The sequence below is a fragment of the Dermacentor albipictus genome, chromosome 7 (assembly GCF_038994185.2).
Source record: "Dermacentor albipictus isolate Rhodes 1998 colony chromosome 7, USDA_Dalb.pri_finalv2, whole genome shotgun sequence".
NCBI classification, from domain to species: domain Eukaryota; kingdom Metazoa; phylum Arthropoda; class Arachnida; order Ixodida; family Ixodidae; genus Dermacentor; species Dermacentor albipictus.
The window spans coordinates 76,938,523-76,955,485 of record NC_091827.1 but is presented as its reverse complement, the minus strand read 5'-3'; the positions used below and the strand labels follow the sequence as shown (position 1 = coordinate 76,955,485).

General features: G+C 48.8%; 1 protein-coding gene across 12 annotated transcripts in view; it reads right to left on the bottom strand.

Annotated features, from left to right (window-relative positions):
• Nucleotides 1-383: 383 nt before the first annotated feature.
• LOC135899078 (uncharacterized) overlaps nucleotides 384-16,963 on the bottom strand; it is a 155,162-nt gene continuing 138,582 nt past the window's right edge. For 9 of the 12 annotated variants that reach the window (XM_070522390.1, XM_065428328.2, XM_065428327.1 and 6 more), the window contains 3 exons: nucleotides 14,758-15,045; nucleotides 3,508-3,804; nucleotides 384-1,659 (listed from right to left, as the gene is read on the bottom strand). In XM_070522390.1, coding sequence (XP_070378491.1) covers nucleotides 1,441-1,659; nucleotides 3,508-3,804; nucleotides 14,758-15,045 — 804 coding nt within the window. In that variant the 3' untranslated portion in view covers nucleotides 384-1,440. The remainder of the gene's footprint in view (nucleotides 1,660-3,507; nucleotides 3,805-14,757; nucleotides 15,046-16,963) is intronic. The other 3 variants (XM_065428334.1, XM_065428337.1, XM_065428335.1) reach the window with 2 other exon arrangements.

Sequence of the window (16,963 nt, the reverse complement as noted above, 5' to 3'; positions counted from 1 at the left end):
GAGCCTATTAAGGAAACGATCATGAGATCACCACGACGTTGTTGGCTGTTTCATGACCTACATGACGCCCACATCATGACCCATCAGTTATGTTCGTAATCTACTGTTGTCATACTATGTCAATTTTGGTACATACCAAGTTAACGAAATGAACATGAGAGGACCAAGACGCAGGCGGCTGTTTCATGACTTACATGAAACGTACGTCATGACGTTCATGTCATGTCCAATCAGTTATGTTCGTCATACACTACTGTCGTACAATGCCAATTTTGATACATTCCAAGTTAATGAAACGACCATGAGAGAACCAAGACGTAGGCGGCTAGATACATAGATGGATACTATCAAAGTGGCAAATGTTCGCCAAGAAACGCTTCGCATTTCAAAAGGAAGTACAGTTTAATCAGGGCATGCTCCGAATGCATGGGCGCATTCTGTCTTTAATTATAATTTATTTGAAACGCGCGTGTGCAGCTCGCGTTACAAACAAACTGTGAAACAAGCAATGGCGACAGCAAAACATCAGCGCGCAATGTCCCTACGCAGAAGCCTACGGCTACATGCTGCCTGTTCGACTCCTCAAATGACAACGGTCAATTTGCTATGACGTTGGGCAGCCTGCATTCTACTGAGCCACTGTTAATGTAGCTGAATAAGGGAAGCCTGGTGTCCTAAACAAATTATGTTTGCCCATGCCATGCTGCTCAAATCTGCTGGCTCTCAACATATGCAGCGTGCAGGACATTTGTGAATACGTGAAATGATGTCTTGGTCTACCTATCGTTGAAAGGCGAGAACATGTGCACACGCTCATCCTAACAAAGTTCAGAGGATGCATCACCGACGAAGAACGAGTAGAAAGAAGACAGAGACAAGGTGCCTCACGCTTATTGCATTGGTTAAGTTCAGACCAATTCACCTAGAGCGTCATCATACGTTTAATAGATGCAACATTTCACTTCTCAATACGCGTGGCGATTTGCATCAAGCTCACGTACACCTATGAACGCGTTGTCGGGCCCCGTATCACTACAAGTATCACGAATACTAGAAATATATTGTGGCAAAATGATCTGCGAGCTAAAACGTCAGTGATACTAATTTGTACCAACAGTTTGTACTAGCTGTAGCAACAGGAAGTAATAACCGGCTGAGACGTCTAACAAAAAAAAAAGAAAAATATCGAGATTGTCTGGTTCGAACGTGCCACAAGATGAAATGCAGTTTCCTGTGATGCACTGAGGTGTGAGGTAATGTGTTTGGTGTTGCCGAATGTGATGCGAAATAGACCAGCCGGACCAAAAGAACTATAGACCGGCAAGTGCATGCTATGCAATGGTAGTATACGCAGTCTGGTGTAGAGTGACGCAGCGACAGCGTAGCGTCGTCTATTGTACTGCAGTGTGTACGGCTGCAGTGTGGCGCGGAGGCGTCACGCTACACTTTGCAGAAGGGCGCCGTGGTGAAGTTGGCGCGATCCTTGCAGCCGTAGTGGTCGACAAACTCCTCCATGTTGTACAGCGGCAGCATGCACTTCTCGCGCGGCGTGAGAGGGTTGGCGTCCTGCGCGGCGTTGCACCAGAGCAGGCAGTAGCGATCGAAGAACACCTGCTCCGCCGCGGGCCAGTAGTCGCCAAACACCTTGTCCGTTTTAGCCTGCGAATAAGACCTGAGTATGTATGTATGTATGTATGTATGTATGTATGTATGTATGTATGTATGTATGTATGTATGTATGTATGTATGTATGTATGTATGTATGTATGTATGTATGTATGTATGTATGTATGTATGTATGTATGTATGTATGTATGTATGTATGTATGTATGTATGTATGTATGTATGTATGTATGTATGTATGTATGTATGTATGTATGTATGTATGTATGTATGTATGTATGTATGTATGTATGTATGTATGTATGTATGTATGTATGTATGTATGTATGTATGTATGTATGTAAAGGTGTATGTATGTATAAAATCTTGCAATTGAAGTGAAACGGCACGAATGGACGCGGCGGTGCTACGGCGCTACTGCGCGCCAGCGCTTCCCACGCAACTACGTACAAGCTGCGTTGGCCAGGCAAGGCAGCATCGCTAAATGCAGCCCGCTCCACGTTTACCCTAATTGACATCATGACTTCGGGGAAACGGATTCGATACAAGTGCGGCGGCGGCAGAGTTGAGGTTGAATTCAGTTTCTTATTGTTTACAGTGAACACCTCTTACGAGCTAGAGAACGAACCAGTGTGCTCGTTTGTATAACTCAAGAGATATGCGTTCTTACTGAAATCATCTACCAAGAAAATAGCGGTTATTATAAGGATTTTTCTTATCCTCGTGCTTCTTACCTTAGACGTTCTTGTGGCTTTGTTTGGTTGGTTTCATGTGCCTTTATTGGCCTAAATTTCGAAGCCGACCTTCTTTCTTCTATATGCAGAAGGCGATATGACTCTGCTCATGGCATAATCACTGCGAATTCTTGCACCTTTCAAGCATTATTACGTTAAAAATAATCTCCATAAAGCCGTTTCAAGCAAGGAGAATTGAAGTTTAGGCAAATCTATGCAATAACCGTCATTACCGTGCTAGCTAAACCGCCATGCTTGCAGCTCCGTCACACACAAGCGCGTAAGTTCTTTCTAGTAATTTCGCAAAAAAACTTTTTTATTATTCATGTAAAGCTACGTATAAGATAAGATATCAGAGCATTCATACCATGTTTCGGACTAACGTCTTTTCGCTACAAGTAGAGGATAATGAAACATCTTGAAACTGTAAAAGCCCACAAAGACGAGAAACGAAGAGAGTGGACAGGACGAAGCGCTTCGTTTATCGTCTTCGCGCGCTTTTACAGTTTCAAGATGCAAATAAACCAACTAGCCTAGTTATCCAGTCTGTTACAGATAATGATAAACTTCTTTTCGAATGCTACTTAAGTCTCGCACTCCTTCCGCAATCCGAGCGGTGCCCCACCGATAAGTTATCACCAGGTACAGCCGGTCGCCAACGGGGCTGATAGAAGAGAAATGAATAAAATGGAATTGACTGAAATGCATCGTTATATTATAGTGGCCCAGCATTCCATCCGAATAAAATTTTTCGCAGGCGAATAGTTTTGCTATGTGATCGTCATTTTACGTGGCTAAACGTCCCGAAACTGCATAACGGATTATAGGGAACCTGATAGTCGAGAGCGCCGGATTAACTCTGACCCCCTGGTGTTCTCTACCTTGCACCCAGAGTACTGTACACGAGCGTTCTTGCATTGCGGGCGCATCTGAATGCGGTCACGGCACCCATAGCTTGAACCCGCGGCCTGGTGATTTGCGGCTGAACGCCATAGCCACTTGGCCAACGCGGAGGGTCTCTACGATGGGCGTTTGCGAATTCAATATAAGGGCCGCTTCCAGTCTGTTGGCCGCTAAAGGTATTCGACCACGCGGCTATTATAGAGGTATGCCTTACGATCCGTTAATTCGTGTATACAGCGTTCGCACCTGCAAGCGAAAGGCCTTCATGAGAGCGTAGTAGGCGACCCGGAGGCTCATTGTAAGGGAAAGCAACAGCGCGTTCTGTCGCTCGTCGCCGTCAGAGTTCAGTTCACCGAAGCCCATACTCCTGCGCCGCTCCGCCAGGCAGCTGAGGACCTCTGCGTGCTTGACCCGCGTTTGGCTGTCCCAGGCGCTCTGGAGCGAGCCGACGACCTCCGTGACCAGTACTTGTGCGATAAGTGCCGCCAGCGTGCCGTAGTTGAAGAAGTCCGGCACCCGGAACGGGTACATGTATGGGTTGTTCTGCACGTGGACGTTTGCGCAAGACATGCAACAACAGCGGCAAACACGTCAAAAACGCGTGGATGGTACGGAGCCTTCCTGAATTTATAGCATTCACTCTGTATGTATGTATGTATGTATGTATGTATGTATGTATGTATGTATGTATGTATGTATGTATGTATGTATGTATGTATGTATGTATGTATGTATGTATGTATGTATGTATGTATGTATGTATGTATGTATGTATGTATGTATGTATGTATGTATGTATGTATGTATGTATGTATGTATGTATGTATGTATGTATGTATGTATGTATGTATGTATGTATGTATGTATGTATGTATGTATGTATGTATGTATGTAAAATCTTGCAAAGTTCAATCTTTGGCTTCTTTAAAAAAAATTCAACGTAGTCTAACTTTACCGAGAGAAAAGGACTAGGCTCGCGCTGACGTCATCAAAAATTCACGATATCACTCGAACTCGTGCGGGAACCTCAAGGTGGCATTGATCGCCATTCATTTTACGTTTTCGTGCCATTCATGGCACGGAGGGCTGCCGATAGGTGGTCGAAGGGAGCGGACGCAGTTGACGTCGGATCCGGCTTCCGTGAATGAATTCCAAGAGAAAATTAACAAAAATCGCCAAGATTTTGCTACCACCTCAAGCAGAAATTTACCAGGTATTTGTCGATACCAATTTTAAGGTGGGAATCCCGGTTTTTCGGACTTTTAGGCCAAATTTTCATCTTTGCCACACCGGCAACCACGGTGGTGGCTGCTCCTAGCCTTTAGGCCTACGCGCACCAGGGAAAAAAGAATACACACGGCGCACCCCCGCGCTCGCTCGCAGACAGAAGAAATGGAGGTTCTCGTGCGAAGAGAGCACTGCCACAGAATAATTCGAGGCCGGCGCGGGCTGGAGTACCGACGGCCCGAAAAAGAAAACCGTGGAGAGATCCGGTACCAGCAATTTCGGCGCTCACCTCCCCACTGGCGGCAGAAAGCAGCAGTGCGAGCAGAAGCTGAAATATCAGTTAATGAAGGCCAGCCGCGTGCCATATCTACCGAAGGGCGATTTCAAGATCATCATCCGCCCAAAGGGAGGCGTCAATATTGGCGAATTAGGAGTATCCAGGGTAGCCTCATGCGTCTACCACGCTGTGTGCATACCCTGGGAGCACACGGAAGACGACAACGCGTGCTTCAACATCCAAAAGAACATTATCGTGGTAAGTACCCCCATTGAAGTCAACGTAGGAATGCCAAACAGTCGAGTGCCTCGTGGTCAACGGCTAGGCCTATGAGACCAACGCGTACGAATCGGCACCCGACCTAATTTCCAGAGGAGTCATCAGCGGTGTACCTCTCGAAGACGCACCCCAGGACATCACCGCCCAGATCTTTCCCCTAAGAATCCTAAGGCAATCACTGCGAAACGACTCAGCAATACCACCACGGTCATCGCACTTTTTTCGCGACTGAAAGTTCCTATTTTCGTCCGCTACGGAGGTGCTCACATCAGGCGCGCGTTGTGCAGAAAACAAGTCGAGCTGTGCCACCGATGCGGCAGACTAGACCACCGCACGGACATGTGCCCCAGCCTGCAGGACCGCATCTGCAGAGGCTGCGGCACGGCCGACGCAGGTCACGGCCACCAGTGCAAACCCTGTTTCCAACTTTGCGTGGGTGAGCACTTAACGGCAGATACGAATTGCAAGGCTCGTTTCAAGACGCCATATATAGTCAAGAGACGACGATGGGAAAGGCAACGACGACAGGCAAAATTCCTAGCCTCGGAGGCTACGAGGGAACCAGTTGGGCGCCCTTCCCGGAGACCAGGCACCCTTGGCGCTGGAAGGCCCGCTCGAGAATCAGGAAGTCCAGATCATGGAGTGCACACCCGCACCGGCCCGACCCATATTCAGGAGCCGTACGCGATCGCGGTCCCGCCGCAGTGGAGGTGGCCCGGCGGTGGAACAGGCGACCAACAAAGTGAGCAGGGCAGACGTGGTCAAAAGCTCGTCGTACCACGGCGGCTCTATAAGGAGACTACAGCTTCTAGAGAAATAGCAGAAATGACATGGGGAAATGCAGAGTTAAGACACTTAGTCTCGCACCTCACGTGAGATATCCAAGAACTTAAGAGTAGACGAAGTGCAGATATATCCGCCCGCCCGAGCACTTGTAGTGGAAGGGAAGCTGCAGTAACCCCCGATAATTGCATGGAGGAGGACGACAACCCTCCGCCACCTAAGATAAAGGCTCCCGCCATTAGCAGCCAAACCGGATTGCAACTGGCTGACCTAGCGCGAAAATTCTGTACAAAACGTCCAAAAAGAACAAGCAGGATTCGTCGGTAGCCTCATGCTGGTGGTCTCGACCATAATGTCTAGACTTGACAAATCCGAAAACAGCATGGCCAACCTAAGTCTTAGGGTAGCCAAACTGCGGCCAGTTACGACCGCAGGGGACTCCCCAATCCAGGTCGCATCTAACCATTTTCACAACGCCGTTACAAACACCGTAGCAGTATCTGCGGTCAATCAGGGCCCACCCCACGACAGATATAGGCAAACACAGTAAAAGAGGCGAGCTGATGATATGGCAGCGGAATTGCAGGAATTACTCCGCGAGAAAAGCGGTCCTGCAACAATACCTTAAAAGCAAATCTAATTAAAAATTATTACGTTATGGGGTTTTACGTCTCATAAGCACTATCTGATTATGAGGCATGCCGTACTGGGGGACTCCTGAAATTTGGACCACCTGGGGTTCTTTAACGTGCATTTAAATTTAAGCACAAGGGTGTTTTCGCATTTCGCCCCCATTGAAATGCGGCCGCTGTGGCCGGGAGTCGATCCCGCAACCTCGGGCTTATCAGCAACACCACAGCCAGTAAGCAACCCTGACGTAGTAATGTTACAAGTGACACACGAATTAGGAAAACTACCCGGTTATCAAGCCATCGGTCCCCCATCTAGGGAGAACCGCGCGGTAACTACTTTGGTCAGGAAAGGCTTACTGGTCGTTCGTCATGACATTAAGGTAGCGCAGATCGAAGAGGTATTCGTAGAAATCATACCCAAAAGCGAGAGCCAAACCAGCACGTAATCCTCAATCTATACAGCAACCCGGCGCCATACGACAGCGTTTCCTAACCCTTTTTAGGAGGGCCATCGACATTGCGGGCTCCCACCATGCCTAATCGGGGGAGGCTTTAACACCTCGCACATAGCCTGGGGCTACGCCTACACGAGAGCCAAATGCAAGGCTTTTTGGCCAGACATAGAGGAGACTAGCCTGAGTCTCACCACCGACCTCAGCTCTTCCACCAGAATGGAAACCAGCTGACGAGAAACACCACGCCCGACCAAACATTAGTGAAGAACACGAGAGGAGCCATTTGAAAAAAAAAAGAACACGTTCAAAGACCTCGGTAGCGACAACAGAATTCTCGAAACGAAATAATCGGAGAACTTAAAGATGGTACCCAACAAAACGTTCAAAAGGACAGACTGGAACCAGTTCCGTTAGAATCAAGCCGGAATACGCACGCGCCCATCACAGACATTCAATAATGGGACGAAAAAACTGATGACTGACGTCAAAGAAGTAACAAAGACCGTGACGCCAGAACACTCTGTTGAGAAGATCGACAGCCGCCTGGTGCACATGTGGGAGGCCAAACGATCGCTAGAGGCAAGGTGGCAGAAACAAAGACACAATATGAAGCTGAGGAAATGCATAGCCTTCTCTTCAAACAAATAGAAGAACACTGCAGAACTTTTAGTAAACAGCAATGGGATGAGACGGACGCACGGTGTGGCACCGGTCACACGTGGCGCCTGCTCAGAGACCTGCTAGGCCCGACCAAGACCAAAGCAATACATAGGGAAATCATGCGTGAGATAATACACACACACACGCCAAGGACGAGAAAGAAATCCTCTCCGAACTCTGCGACAGACACACCCCGCAGAACCCGGCTGTTCCACACGGGGAATACACGGGAAAACCCAACTCCTGTCTCGACAAGGACTTTGACGGGGGGCAAATCTGAGCCGCTCTGCAAAAGCTCAACAGCAAGTGGGCCCCGGGACTGGATGGCGTAACCAATAAGACCCTTCGTAACTTGGACAATGAGGCCATCTCCGAGCTGACCAAGTACAATAACGATTGCTGGACCAGAGGATCCATCCGCAGCCAGTGGAAAAGAGCAAAAATGGTGCTCATCCCCAAACCCAGGAAATCCCCAAATCTCGCCAACTTTCTACCGATATCTCTTAGGTTATGTGTTTGTAAACTGATGGCGCACGCCTTCCTCAGCCAGATCAATGCACTCTTGCACAACGTCGAAGTGTGCGTTGTGCGTGTACATTGACTATGCACAAAGCAGAATTTCGCCGAAGACCGAGGCTATGCTCAAAGCTAACGCGAACTATATCACCTCCGAGCAGAGGGAGGAACGACACACTATATGGTTCCCGGCTGACACGTCCCCCGACATCCCTCGTACCCAACCTCAGCGAAGAGGTCGACCGCGTAGCGCGAGCTCTCACATTTCCCGCCCGCGTTGAAGGATCCTCTCTGGGGGACGGGAATCCAACGGAGGGATGAACAGAGAGGGACAGAATGACCAGATACTGTGACATTACCAACTTTTATCAAAAATGCAGGCGTGTTTATCAACCCCCTAACCTCAAACACGACAGGACCGAAGCGGTAGAGTGGCGGCCGTAACAAACCAAGACCTTCCCCAACCCCGTTCATCTCAGGAGGATATATCCAGACGTCTAATTAGACGATAACTGCAAACTATGCGGCAGGGCTCACGCATCTCTTAGACACATTCTCTGGGAACGTGAGGTTATAGGCAGAGAAAATGCAGTCTCCCCAGATGAAGCCTCGACGCGGTGGACAGCCGGGCTGCGCAGCTCAAGGTGGTGGGAACAACTTTATTGAGATTCTGCTGAGTTATGATCTGGCAGGCCCGAGTCCTAGGATTGCCCCTCACGAGGAGCAACTCTTTCGGCTCAGGCAACGAGGGCTTTTTGCAGTTTTTGATGCGGCTTTCTGAGCAGCTCCTCCCACCTCTGTTGTGGGGGAGCTAGCAGGAGCGACCTGGGAGGGGGTAAGCCCTTGCCCCCCCAGAGAATGTGATTTTGGGTTGCGCAGCTCAAACCTCCAAGATCAACTATAGGCTATCCAGCAAGCCCGTGAGGCTGCGAGGAAACAGCATCTTCGGACCTCCTCGGGTCCGGCCTATGCCCAGGCCACGAATTTGCCGGATTTTTCCATAATGTTGTTACAACCACCCCCATTTATGGCATACCGAGCCTCTTGTCACCGTATGAGTGGGTTTTTTGTCTTGTTAATGTGGTAGGATAACTTACTGAAATGCATTAACAGATCTGAAGAAACCTAAGTACTTCGTTTTAGATGTGGATGCGAAAGCGTCCATGTCCAATTGAACACCGCTGAGCGCTCCTTAGAGTTTAGAACTCCTCGCGCGCAAGCGAATGATTTGAGACACTTCGCGCGTTTCGCTTTGGCCTTATCGAGGCTCAGTTAGAACGCAGGCGAGATGTTGCGCGGACAAGGAACGCGCGGATAACACGTATTCCCGAGAGCGAGCGCGAGGGTGACGGGGCGTCGCAGTGATGCCCTCTCCGCTCACATAACAGCTAACGCACTATCGCAGCAGGAGGCGTACCCTTTCTCCCGCTCTGCTGCTCCGTCGAGGCCCGAACCAGGAAGCGCTAGCCAGCGTCACTAGCCAAAGCCACCTAGCTTTGCACTAGCGCGCCTCGCGCGCTCTTGACGTCGCGTCGCAGCTAATGGGAAGGTACATGCCGTTTCGCTGCTACAGATGCAGCCGGCATTTTTGCTCAGTCGGCCATTTAACGGCTTCACACTAACAATCTTTCTCTTTACCCCACGCGGTAGCCCTATGGCTTTGGCGTTGCGCTGCTGGCCATGAGATGGCGGCACACGCCACTTTTCTTTTGAGGCGTGACAACCTTTTTGTGTATTTTCCCTTATTTAAGTCGATGGATTCTCTTTCAAAAAGAATGTTATTAGAATTAAGCCATCGACGCATTTATTGCGACCCGTTATTCAGTATGATGCCTGAACAAATAGCAGCTCTGTATTTGTTCGCACAGTTGTTGCACTTGCTTTGCTTCTTAGCGTAATGCCGAAACGGATCAGTGTCGATGGCTTTGGACAGTTAAGAACAAGGTCACTGGTTCGATTCCTGGCAGCGGCATCCTGATCGAAGCGACAAGTAAAAAAAAAACGCTGTGGTATCGTGCAGTGCGGGAAGATCAAAGAACCTCACGTGGTAGTGAGCACCCCGCCACTGACTTCCTATGTCCAGTAAGGCAACAAAAACCCTTTAAGAGCCACGTGTTCCGAGAGCAGCATAAAATGGCGGAGCAACAACTCCAGCACGACAAGAAGTCCAGCAAGGCGACGACATTCAACGTTGCGGCGCCTACGACTACTGATGCGACACGTGGTCGTCCCCGCTACCGATCCTGGGGACACAGCCAGTCCCAAAGTCACAGTATGCCCAGGGTCCGCAGGCCGCCCAAGCACCAGAATCAGCCACTTGGTCGATGCCGATCTGGGAGCCACAGCCTGACGCACCAGAAACAGCTACCAAAAGAGCGTCAGGCCGCGTGGACGAAAACGCCCGACCACCGCACCAGAAAGGTGACTGCGGTGAGTTGGTCAGCGCAGTTTACCCCCTTTTCCTCATCCCTTTCTTCACCTCCGTCCGCACTGCAAACGAACAAACAAAACAGGCTCCCGCAGCGACGCTTTCACTCCCCCAGTGACACACTCGCACCTGAGAAACTCCCTCACAATCCTTGCTCCAAACAAGAACTGTGCGAAATGTTAGAGGAAATGGCGATGTTTTGAGAGCGGAGATGCAAAAAAAATGAAGAGATTATAGCTGATGTCAAACACATGCCACAACAGGTCATACAACAAGCCATGATTGACATGAAACAATTTATCAGTGCAACTATCAGCTCAACTTTCAGCCATCAAAGCGACTCACTTCCACATGACACTAACGCCAAGCAAGAATGTACCACCCTTATACCCGTCCAGCTCGTCCAACATCACCTGCCCTCACCAGCGAGGCGGTATCAACCAATCATGACCAGCAAACCTAAGAAACGCGCTACCACCCCCTTTCGGGTGTGGCAATACAATCGTAGAGGGTACCGAAGGAAGAGGGGTGCCCTCCCATAGTTTCTAGCCACACAGCCTCACCCACAAGACGTTATAGCACTTCAATAAGTACAATGCACTCCCACACTCACTGGATACAATGCATACGCCGACAAGCATGACACCACCAAAGCACCACTAGCTACCATATTTGTGTCCAAAGAAATCACAGTGATCGAGCACACGCTCGACAGCTCCCATATTCCGCATGTGCTCTTAGAAATTGTACCTAGGAATCGATATCAAACTAGCTTTTTACTTAATATCTACAGTGCACCTAAATCGCGACGAGGCGACATCGAACAACTTTTTTCGGTCGCCATTAAACAAGCCAAAAATTAATTATTCTTGGAGATTTCAATGCGTCCCACCCAGCCAGGGGGTACGAAACAGAATCTCCAAAACGCTGTGGTCCAGCCCACGCCATGAGCCTTCATCAATTCACTCTGCTGACAGAACCCGACACACCGAGCAGAATGGGCAACAGCGCAAGCACGGATACCTGCCCTGACCTAACAATGGTCAAAGAATTGACTCAATGCTCCTGGAACAAGCTAATGGAGAATCTGGGCAGCGACCACAGCATTCTAGCCACAGAAGTCCAACTGGTGGCCATAAGCACCCCAGAACGACCAATTAAGGTAACGTACTGGGACGCTTTCCGGCGCAACAGAACCAAATCTCAACAACACGACGCGCCGTCACTACACAAGTGGACATACCAGCTACAAGCAGATTTTAAAGCTGCCACTAAGCAACTTACTGCAACAACGGAGACATCGGATGTGGACAGACGTCTGCTCCATCTGTGGGATGCTCGAAGAGGCCTGACCAAACGATGGAAAAGGCAGCGGCACAGCCGTAGGCTGAAACAAATAATCGCCCGGATCACAGCAGAAGCTGAAGAGTACGCCACCAGCCTCACTAGTAACAATTGGCACTACCTCTGCGACCGCCTTAATGGCACGCTAAGTACTTCCGAAACGTGGTCCCTCCTCAGAGCACTACTCAAGCCAACGCACACAATAACGCAAGCAACCAACACCGTCCGCACTATCATCCACAAAGAACAAATGGTTGATGATACTCTCCTCCAAACACGGCAACAGATACATTGCTACAGGTCACCGACCGGAGTACAAAGACGATCCACACGAGGAAGAAACCCAATTGGACGGCGATATTACAGAGACACAAGTGAGGGCAGCCCTACACGGCATAAGACAACACGGTGCCCGGAGCAGACGGCATTCACTATGCACTCCTACGCAACCTCGACGATCAGGCCATACGGCAACTCACCGCATACTAAAACGACAATTGGAAAAACGGAATGCTTCTACAGGAATGGTGACACGCCGATATTACCTTAATCCTGAAACCCGGGAAACCGCTGTCCATCCAAAATCTCAGACCCACTTCCCTGACTTTGTGTATTGGCAAACTCTTCGAGCACATAGTTTTAATGTGCCTCCAGCTTCACCTCGAAGTGAACCCATTCTTCCCAATAGCTTACTCGGCTATCGACCAGGTATGTCTGTGCAGGACATACTCCTACAACTTTAGGAGGATGTTGTGGATAGTCCAAGTAAAGCTCAAACAAGAACCATCCTGGCGTTGGACCTCAAAGGGGCCTTCGATAACGTCTCAAATTACCTCATTCTAGACAATCTTGCATTCTCCCGATGTGGAAAATGCATCTGTGATTATGTCCGAGCCTTTTTATCTGATCGCACAGCCACCGTCGGCCTAGGTGATATTCGGTTGGATATCATAGAACTTTCCCGCAGAAGGACTCCTCAGGGTTCGGTTCTCTCACCCAACTTGTTCAACGTGGCGATGGCAAAGCTACCACCGCTCCTCGACAAACTTCCTAACGTGCAGCACGCCCTGTACGCCGATGATGTTACAATCTAGGTGACCATAGTGTCAGACGGGGCCATTCAACACCCACTACAGGAGGCAGTATATATAGTACAACAGTATGCAACAGCCGGAGGACTCACCTGCATAGCTGAGAAGTCGGAGCTCCTGCTTGTATTATAGAAAAACGCAATAAGACCGATGTTCCACCAGCCATCGCATTGTATCTCATTGGCAACGTTATTCCAAGGGTAGACAGACTAGACTAAGTGCACTAGGCCTTCACATACAACACAGCGGGAAGGCCACATACCCTACAGATGTTCTGCCAACAGCTTACCCAATAAATGCACATGATAAAGCGCATTACAAACCGCCGACAAGGACTCCAAGAAAAAGACGTACTCCAAATTGTGCAAGCACTCAAAATTAGCCGAATAACCTACACCCTCTCCTATCAAAATCTGACTCAGACTGAGATGCACCAGGTAGACAGCCTCCTCCGTACGGCACTAAAGACAGCGCTGGGACTACCCCAACAGGCATCTTCGCCGCTCCTACTACGGCTGGTGGTGCATAACACCATCCGCAAACTAGTCGAAGGTCATCTTAACAGCCAATTGCAGCGTCTGCAACGAACAATGCAAGGGCGCCACATTCTATTCTGGCTAGGATAACAAACACCAAGAAAACCACAACAGGAAAACCGCACACTTCTTGCGCTTAGTATTCGCAACAAAATTCACGTGGCCCTAATTCCAAGGAATATGCACCCTGACCGTCATAAAGGCCGAAGGCAAGAGCAAAAGCCCTGGCTTGATTCTTTGGCGACGACACATCGAGCACACCGGTCCTATACACCGACGTGGCCTGCTACCCACAGAAACGTGCCCTATGTGTAGTCGTACTAGATAGTACAGACATTCGGAGGGCTTCGGCCACTCTCAACACTGTGGAGAGCGTCACGGCGAAAGAGGCTGCTATCGCCCTAGCCATCGTACATGCTTCAACCATGTTGGCACTGGATGGACCCATCACAGCGGTCACTGATTCACAAACCGCCTGCAGGACTTTGCCCCAAGGGAGGGTGACACCCTACACACACCGCATCCTTACATCATTTCACCCCACAGCGTTACACAGGGTCCGTATCGTCTGCACACCTGGACACGCCTCTCTCCATGGTAATGAACGCAAAAATGCGGTAGCCCGTGAGCTTGCTGACCGGGTGCCATTGGAAGAGCTGTCCAACCCAAACAACGCACTGACAGCACCACTGAACTGCACTGAAACTCTACAATATTACAGAGATACCAGGAGACACTTCCCTCCACCACATAATTCTCTTAACCGAGATGCCGTCGCGTGGCGACAGCTTCAAACTGACTAATTTCCTTGCCTCCTTTATCTTCACCTCTTCCACCCCACACAATATCTCTCATACTGTCCCTATCGTGGAGCAAATCCCACAGTATATCATTACACCTGGGAGTGCCCACACCCTCCGGGTAACTCCCCTATTCGTTCACCTTCACCTTCCTCCTGGGAGACTGCGCTGACCAGCTGAGACCCGTAAGAGCAATGACAGCTGATCCGGCGGGCACGCGGAGTGGCGCGAGCCAATGGGGCCCTTAACCAAGGGCTCCACCCTAGGATGAAGTCACCCATTCTCATTACAAATAAATGTCTTTTTTCCCTCTCTCTCTCACCTGGTGAAAATTATTCCAGAGCGCTTCCCTATGGCTTCCCTCACAACACATTGCACAGTTTTGGTACGTCGAATTCCAGTATATATTAAAAAATAATTTAGTGTCCCTTTCGATAGGCTAACAGTGAGCATTGTGACTGCACAAACCTGGTACAGGGTCGGCACAAGGATGGACTTTTTGTCGCGCACGTACGTCAAGCTGTTTTTGAACTCGAAATCCGAGAGGGCCAGCTCAAGGCGGGTGGGTGGGTTGGCGGCCATCACCGTGTAATGGTGCCTCAAGGCCACTACCAGTGTCTTCAGGAATGGGTCAGACTCGTCCAGGCCTGGCGAGGGACCCTCATAGTTGACGCGCGAGATCTTGAAGGCTTCGCGCGCGACCACGTCCAACGACGTGTTGGATACCAATTCCCTGGCCTTGACAGCAGTAGTGTGCTGCAGGGAAACAAGGTGACCATCGCAACATTTTGGTCATCGAGGGGCTGGATGTAATCGACAATAATTGTGTGTATAAAATAGTATAGGCTTGGCCTAAAAATCCTTTGCTAAAAATTAAATTCAGCGGCTTCACTTGACAACACCACGATCTAATTATGATGCAGGTCATAGTGGAGGACACCGGATTAATCTTTCGACCACCTGGCGTTCTTTAACATGTTTTGAATGCACAGTATTCGGGCGTTTTTACATTTCGTCCCCATCACAATGTGGCTTATTGCGGTCGGTATTCAATCCCGCAACCTCCACCTTAGCCAACGGTGGAGGTCAAAAATGCCAAAGCCACTGCGTCGACCCGGCGGCTATCCTTTGTTTCGTACTTGCAAGCTTGTTACTTGACATTACATCCCGTTTCAAATGGCATTAGACGTGTCAAACAAATTATGGAAGCTTTTGTTTCCAAAGATACTCCTGGGTACTTCAATTTTGATATTGCAATGTATGCCATAGGGCATACTGGCACCAATAAAAGAAAGTATTGAATATTTCATGCGATCATCGAGGGTCGTCTTTCTCGAATATTCATATTCTATTCAATTAGAAAATCTTGCTACTCGAACATCCCTAATTAAGAAGAAAAGGGAAAAGTAATTAAAAGGCCGAGGTGTATTCCTAATACAAACTAACAGTCAGATGCTGTCAATCTCATCGAGAACAGGCTCTACAACATGTTTTTCAATTTGTGGCGTTAACCAGAACTAACCTAGAAAACCGAATCTGAGAATTTTTATGTCACTTCGAAGCGTTGTGCTAAACATACGCCGTTATTTTTCTCATTTGCAAGCTGAAGAAGTTGCTGCGAAGTAGCATCTGGCACAAGAAGAGTAAAAAAAAATTGCAAGGCCTCAAGGCTGTTCAGAAATAAGCATAGCTGAAATTAAACGATGTTTGTTTACCACCGAACCTGTCCTTTACAGACTTTGAAATGCCCATGTGATCGACGTTTGCATCCGAGCAAAGGGTTACAACTAGAGACGTAAGAATCAACTCGATGAACAATCGATGTGTTGTCAAGTATACAGAGCTGAATATCATGTATACACAGCCAACACAACGTGGATCATAGTGGCTATACCGTTGTGGCTGACGAGGAGACGCTGCTGGTGTCCCAGTAAGAACGTTTGGAGCTGGACTACTCACACAGGTCTGCTACATAAAATACGTATGAATACATAGGTACACTAATTAAATGCGTCTACCAGCTACCCGTGTTCTCCAGCCTGTAATTATTTCACGAAAATCGCCGTTGAACACAGCAAATTCTGGATGAATGGACGCTGCAAAATATGGCGGAGCTCTCAGAGGAGTACGTCATGGCCCCAGGCCTTGAAGCAATAGTAAGTAATACTATATGCCCCAGAGCACTCTAAATAGCTTACTATATTAGCTACGCAATGTAGCAGCATAGCGGACGACCGAGTCAGACGTAGTGAATGCCAACGTGTCCCGATGGTCTGCTCCCACGTTAATTCACACGTGCGTACATGTTCTGCTCCTACAAATTAGAATTCATCGTTTTTCCTTGCTAAGTGATGTGATTCGTAAATGAAGTGGTAAGGCTGTCTTCGTTAATATGTCTGTCATCACGGCGACGTGGCATCTGCTCTTGGAAAAATGTTGAGCGTATGTGCTTTTATGTGAATACGGGCCGTTGTTTGTAGAAAATATATCATTTAGGATTGTTTCGTTGGTCGGTTACGGGGTTTATTGCAGGTGATTTAGCCTGGTAGTCTAGATTGGCACTGGCTCCGCTTGTTCATCTCGCTGTTTACGAGTTCATTGTCGCGTAGATATTCGAGTGAAAGGCACGAGATTTTTTTAGGAGCTATCATCTGGCATTCGAGGAACATTATCT